The 7,410-nt window shown below is 38.9% G+C and overlaps 1 protein-coding gene across 1 annotated transcript in view; it reads left to right on the top strand.

Annotated features, from left to right (window-relative positions):
* The first annotated feature begins 1,107 nt into the window (after positions 1-1,107).
* Positions 1,108-7,410, top strand: part of Kcna3 (potassium voltage-gated channel subfamily A member 3) — a 19,099-nt gene continuing 12,796 nt past the window's right edge. Inside the window, exons 1-2 of the mRNA XM_010606076.2 lie at positions 1,108-1,225; positions 7,112-7,185. Coding sequence (XP_010604378.1) covers positions 1,108-1,225; positions 7,112-7,185 — 192 coding nt within the window. The remainder of the gene's footprint in view (positions 1,226-7,111; positions 7,186-7,410) is intronic.

Genomic DNA, 7,410 nt, shown 5'->3' with positions numbered 1-7,410 from the left:
TTGTAATAGCTAAATCTTGGAAACAACCTATTTGCCCATCCGTTGGACTCTGGAAAAAGAAGATGTGGTTTTTCTATAAAATGGAATATTACTCAGCCATAAAGAGCGAGAGAATAGATTCATTCATAGGAAAATGGATACATATTGAAGATATACTCCTAAGTGAAATAAATAAGTCCCACATGTAAATACCAAAAATAGTTTCCCTGGTGTGAATATTCTGCAACAATGCATAAGATTCTAATAAGATTACTGACATTTAGAAATGGGAGGAAAGGAGCTAAAGGTGTAGGGAAGGTGTGATACGTAGGGGAAGAACAAAAAGGGAAAAGAAAAAAATGTGAGAGAATGAAAAGATGAAAATAAAGTGTTTGTAGATGGGGAGGGGAGGAGGGGGTGAAGGGAGGGCAGAGGTAAGGGGAAAAAAATGAGAATCAAGACTTGCCATGTAAAGGTACATGATCCCAACAATGAATAACTACTGTATTAAAAAAAAAAAAAAAAAAAAAAAGGTGGCTCAGATCTTTTCTTCATTTCATAAGTAAGATACTGAGATAAAAGATGTGCAAAACGGATTTTTCATGGTCACTTCAACTCCAGACAATTTGAGTCCAAGGCCAGAATTCTTTCTGCCACACTGTAGCACATCTTCACATTAGTTTATTGTCAGTAGCATAATGGATAAACATTCTCAACCAGTAGGCTTTTTGTGAAAGTTATCTTCAACATAAAAACATTTGGCAGAAAATGTGTGTGTTGAGGCTGGCATCCTACAGGTGGATTCCTATACTTAAATGGAGTACGATGGGGGTGAGAAATCAAGACAACTTATCCTTTATATATTCATTTTATAGCTTATTTAAATAACTATATAAGAAATGGGCTTCCATTTAAGTTGTTTTGCTATTTCTAGCTATGTGTAGTACCAGCCTTTGTAACTCAGTCATGAGGCATTTCTAGGGCTTCTGCAGGCTGGAACAGATATGAAAGGGAGCTGAGAATAGTAGGATTTGATGCTGCAAGAGTAAGTTGAGCTTTCAGACAGGTTCTCAAATCATAAAGTATCAGAAGGAAGAATGAAACTTAGGTACAAGCTGGGAAAACCTCATGGCCCAAGAGATCCAAGCCATTGGAGGGTGGAGAACCAAGAGGATGGTCATGGCAATATCAAAACTGGTAGACAGGTGGATGGTGGAAGCCATGTTTCTCAAGAGAACCATCTGGCGTAAATAAGGACCACAGACCATGGTAAGATTTTGTCTTTGGGAAGCCTAGTAAGGACTAAAAGAAGAAATGGAAATCCAAACAAGTCATTTGGGGTTTTAAATTAGGGCTTCAGTCTCAATGGAGAAACAAACAGGACAGAATAGTGACAAGCTAAGGCCAAGCTTCGGTTTTATTGTCATACAAGTAAAACAAGAATTCGGAATCAGGCTGAAGTTTTATAAACAAACAACAGGAGAAGGGAGGTTCACCTCAGGCACTGGATTTAGTGAAGAAAGAAGAACTCCAGCAGGGGTAAGGGATAAGGATCAGATTTTCTAATATACTCCAAAAAGTTTGTTTAGATTTGGCTCTAGTATTGAGATGTCCTGAGCCTATAAATAAGACTTTCAGTACTTGCAGCTGTATCTGGGTCAGGCAGGAACTGACACATCACAACATGGTTTAATTTTATTTTCATGCAGTTTATGAGCAAATGACTAATTTATCAGTTGCACTGTATCTCAGGTATGGTGAAGTCCTCAAAGAATTGCCTTCATATTCTTTTGTCATTATACTACTCAGAATTAATTGGATTATTGTGTATTTTTATACACTTTCATTAACATTATTACCACTGTAATGAAACCAAATAAAACTATAACGCTCTTCTACAGATATGCTCTTGAAGTACTTTGTCAACATAATGGCAAAACCTAATAAAATAATAAAACTGTAATATATATCTATATGGATTGATAAAACAGATTTTGGTTTTCACCATAATTAGAAAGACAAAAGTCCTCAATCAAAGGTTTCCCTTGATTGTGTAATGTCGCAATAGGTTCCCATAATTGTTTGTGAAAGTTTTACAGGTTCATGCTGATTTATGTTCAATAGCTCATATTAATGTCAACTCAATCATGCAACTAAAATAATCCCTTTTAGCTTTTGAAATAAAGAGTTAAACTGTAGCTCATCTACAGTCTTACAACAAAGAACCTCAGAGAAGATACACAAAGAAATCAAGAACAGGAATTTTCTAGATATTTTAAAACAGTCTTGGTCAAATCCACGGAGGGGAATACCATGGTGAAAGGTATTATTTGCAACACACATCTTGCCAAAAGGAAGTTAATGTTTGCTAGTGCTTATATATTAGCCAGAACTAGAAAAGACCAGTGTCTGATTGCTCACAGAGAAAAGATCAGTCTTACTTAAATAATTGGTCTAACAGTACTTTTTGTTTTTGATTTTGTTTTTTGAGACAGGGTTTCACTATGCAGTTGAGACTGACCTGGAACTGTGTAGCCCAGGCTGGTCTCAAACTCACAGCGATCCTCCTGCCTCAGCCTATATTAGCCAGAACTAGAAAAGACCAGTGTCTGATTGCTCACAGAGAAAAGATCAGTCTTACTTAAATAATTGGTCTAACAGTACTTTTTGTTTTTGATTTTGTTTTTTGAGACAGGGTTTCACTATGCAGTTGAGACTGACCTGGAACTGTGTAGCCCAGGCTGGTCTCAAACTCACAGCGATCCTCCTGCCTCAGCCTCCCAAGTGCTGCGATTGCAGGCATGCGCCACCATGCCCGGCTACTTTTAACTATTGGGTTGACACACTCGCTGACAGAAATTTGGTATTCCCTGAATAGAATTTTTCTGAAAATCATTATGCCATGTTAAAACACAGATTATTAGGTCCTTCTGAGGACACAGCAACACTTAAGAGCCATCTTAGCCCCAATCAGGACTTGGATCTGCATCTATTCCTGGAATAACTTTCTTACTATACCCAGCACCTTTCTTACTTTTTGTTAAAGGTGCAACTTCCAAAGGGACCATTTATAACCTTTGTGCTGAGGACAGGAACTACCTTCTTCAGTGTGGTTTATCTATCAGTTTTTTAATGAATAACTAGTAATGCTTCCTAGTCATTCTTCTTCTATGATACTATTTCTTCTATAGCAACACCATTTCAGTGACTGTAAATTCAAAGACGAACAAGACAAGGCATTTAGTCTTCAGAGAGATTGCCTAAGGCAGGGCTGGAAGATGTGAATTTCTCAACATAAATCCTGATTCTACCATTTCCTAGCTGTGTTATCATACAGAAATGATTTTATCAACCTGCCCTCAGTTTCTCCACCTATAAAATGGCATAGTAACACTATGACCTGTCCTATAAGGAAGTTGGAAGATACTGTATGCAAAATGCTCATCACAGTGTCTGGTTTAGCACAGCAAATTCACGCTCAGTATGCTAGCTATCAGCATAATGAAGTTCACATTCTCATAGGAAGACAGATAGTACCATACAACCTAAATACAGTATAGCCAAGGCCTTTATTGAATGTATGAGCAAAATACAATAGGAGCTTTAATGAGGAAGAGTATCAGTGAATTCCTGTACCATCAGTTTTCTCTAAAGTGGTAATCATGGCTGACAAGGAAGACAGAAGTCTAAAATGACCTCTGATCTGGGATTAAAAGACTGAATTCACCAATGGGGCAAACACATTTAGGAGTATCCAGTAATAATTCTATGAGCATGAGCAGCTAGCATGAGTGAAAGCCTAGCAGCACCTAAATTGATGACTTGTCCAGACCAGCAAGTGGTATAGAGCTGCTGCCAGAATGATAGGTCAGGACTAACTGTGAGCACCACAGAAGGCAGCAACATAAAAACAACGTGATCTAATCTATGGTTTACAGAAATAACTCGGCTACATCCTGGAGGATAAAAAACATAAAAGAGAGACTGCAAGCAGGGAGTCTGTTAGGAAACTATTATGGCAGCCTGAACTGGGACAGTGGCAGTGAGAATAGACAGATGAAGACTGAGTTAACAGGGACTTGGAGGGGGTCTAGAAAGCACTTAGTAATCAACTGGACACAGAGGCAGAGGAAGGATATGGGGATCACTCCATATTATAGCTGAAATAAGAAAAACAGGAAAATAAGCAAGTTTGGGGAGAAAGATAATAAGTTCATTCTATAAATATTAAGTGTAAGTTTCTGCAGGAAGAAAAATCAAGTGGGGAATTTAAAGTGCAATTCCAGCATCCAGCATAGATCCATTCAGGATGACAGGGAAAAGGGAAAGTAGAGGGGAAGAAAGTGGTGCTTTAAAAAGCAATTCTTGCATATCTGCACAGCCCAGCTTGTTCTATGACATAGAACCAGAATCAGACAGATACCTCTCCAAAATAACTCCTGTATGCAGCAAAACTGGTTCACCTATGGTACTTTGCATGTCCTGTGAATTTTCTTTCCTCTATTCCACATGTTCTTCCAGGTTCTACTCAAGATTTAAGTGATACAGACATAAAAACTCAAAACCTGCCATTAGGAAGACAGTCAATAAGCAAGGAAGCAAATAAATATAAAATGTAATCTTAAGTACATAAATGCAATGAGGAAAAATAAAGCAGGTAAGAGACTGGAGGAGAGGACATTTTGAAATCAGGTGGTAGCACTACCCTAATCACCAGCTCAGAAAATTTATGTCAGAGCACACATCTTTGATAGTGTAATGTTTTGAATGGAGACCTAAACTGATAGAGAAGAATGTTTCAAGCAGCAACAAAAGCAGCTATAATGACCCTGGGTTGGGAACTACATTGGCATAGTTAAGAAACAAGGCAACCAGCTTGGTTAGAATGGACATAATAGTACGATGCCTTATGACAGATCTATACTGTTGTATTGTTAACTAATAGCATTGTAAATTTTTTCATGGATTTAAATCTTGTCTTCTCAACACTGTGTCAGCCTGTTGAGGGCAAGGTCTATGTGTAAAGCTCATGGGACACAGTACCTAGGATGCAGTAAGTGCTCTTCTCCACTCATTTTTCTGTAATTGTGGATTAGGATCTCTAGTCCTGCTTTGTTGCACCCTCAAACACTTCTGGGCTAGTCCCAGATGCTGCTCACCATCTGGCAATTGACTAGGGTGCTATTTTTGTCATAGTCAGTAGGGAACCCAGGTTATGCCTACAGCAACAGAAAAAGGCTAAACACGAAGATTTATCCTTGCTGTTTGCAAACTTATTGGTTTTTCTTAGGTTCTAATATTGAATATTAAAACATGAGGCAATCCTGCACATGCTCAGAGAAGCTGTTTGCTTTGCCACAATTCTATACTCAAACATTATAATAATATCATTATTATCCCACAGGGATGTCATGAGGATTAATGAGACATTTCCAAATCACTCTGAGCTACTCCATTGGGGGTAATAAATTGGGGGTATTTGTTCCTCCTGAAGTGCCATTTTTGACACTGATTTGTTGTGATGGGTTCTGCTGTCCAACAGGGCTGGAATGCACCCACCAACTCATTTCCTACAAACAACAGAGTAGCCTTTAGAAGGCAATGGTTTTCTGTTAAAATAAATATGAATTGAAGCGAACTAGTCAGCAATCAGAAGCAAATAGACTGCTGTTTGAAATCTAGTATTTATTAAGTACTCACGGTGATCAACATAAGAGTTTCACAGTGTGATACAGTAAAGCAAACATTAGATTTGGAAATGATCCAATATTTTAGGCCCAGCTCTGCTACTAACTATATAAACTGAACAAACTGCTAAACTTCTCTGGGCTTCAAATATAAAGTGAGGGCTGTCCTAGGAAGCTCATAATCAAGGTCTTCCAGAGAAGGCAAATACATAAAAGGAATGGAAATATTCATTTCTGGAGGAAAGATACTTCGCAGCAGGGAGAAGCTTCTGACCATCCATCATGGGACCATTCTCTGCTCTGGTCTTCCTTGCCATTGATTAATATTAATTTCAGTACTAATTCCTGCAAAGGGAGGAATAAATCACCTTCCAAGTCAGACATAGAAGTGCATGAAACGTTTGGTTTTTAAAAATAGGGTCTTTGCCTTTCTATGAGCAAGCATCTGTCTCATTCTTGGATTTAAATATATTAATGATTGATTGTGCTGCTACCCTAATTGCCAGGTCATTATTATATATATAGATATAGATATAGATAGATAGATATACACACACACACACATATATATATATATGTATTAATAAGGTGACTGCCATGCAATGCATTGTTCTGAGGTTTTGTGAGAAAGAGCCTTTTGCACAGTTGTCCATTTTACCATCTCCAACATCTGTTACTGCTTGCAGTGCCCAGCACTGAGCTGGATATGAGAAGGAAGACAAACAGTAAAGAAAAGCCAGTTGGGGAATAACTGAATAATGAACTACAATATACCATGAACTCAGTTTCCCTTCACATCTCAACCGAGGATGAGAAACCCCCACTAGGGTCCTTCTCAAAAAGAAGAAATGTTGCCCTTCCAGAGCAGATAAAAATGCAAAGACTCACTTGGGGAATTCAACTCAACAAATATATACTGAGTAAGCACTATCTGTAAGGCACTGTGATGGTCGATAGGAGCAAATTGGTAAGATCTTTTTTGTACCCTAGGAAGCCTTATGGTTGGGAGTGGTGGTAATGAAGCAATGATCATGAATCACTTTTACTTCGAAGTGAATCGTCAGCTCATTTTGGATGGCGCTGTCTAGACAATACTTCCTCTTGTAAATGATTTGAATGATACCACTGGCGACAGATTTCTGTCAACGTAAGACTGACTTACATTGGGGTTGCTAAAATTTCTGGAAACAGAAATTTGGAGAAACTAAGTTCAAAGAAAGTAAGCGAAAATCACCAAGTACAGAGACACAAGTCCCAGAATGTTCTCTCACTTTAGCAACTGGAATGGGGCAAATTCTCAGCCAAAAGGGCCGTGACAGCAACCTAAGTGGAGTCTAGGTATAGGTACTGCCTCTGTCCCTCCCACGACAGATGTCGTACAGTCGGGCTTTCTAATCCCAGAGCCTAAATGTGAATTCCTCTTTCCTCACACTTTCGGCCAACAGAAAATCTCGAAGTACCTAAACACCAGGCTGCCCTCCCAGAAACTCGCTCCTTGATTCGGCCTAAGGTGAAGTACGTAATTCACTATAGAAGCAAGGTGCTTGAGTGCCAATGATGCAGTTTTTTCAGACTCTAGGGCAGGAACCTACCAGCACCCATCATCCTGTTTAGCTTCTCATCCAAGTGCGATTATTGAGAATACCCACTCTCCCCTGGAGTGAGCTTCGGAGCTTCCCACCCAGGTCATCCACCCGGCCTGCATATTCTCCTCTCCTCTCCTCTTTCTCTCTCTCTCTCTCTC

This window comes from Fukomys damarensis, unplaced genomic scaffold (genome assembly GCF_012274545.1).
Source record: "Fukomys damarensis isolate Sample0158 unplaced genomic scaffold, DMR_v1.0_HiC HiC_scaffold_33, whole genome shotgun sequence".
NCBI classification, from domain to species: domain Eukaryota; kingdom Metazoa; phylum Chordata; class Mammalia; order Rodentia; family Bathyergidae; genus Fukomys; species Fukomys damarensis.
The sequence above is the reverse complement of the archived record's forward strand: the minus strand, read 5'-3'. Positions and strand labels throughout refer to the sequence as shown.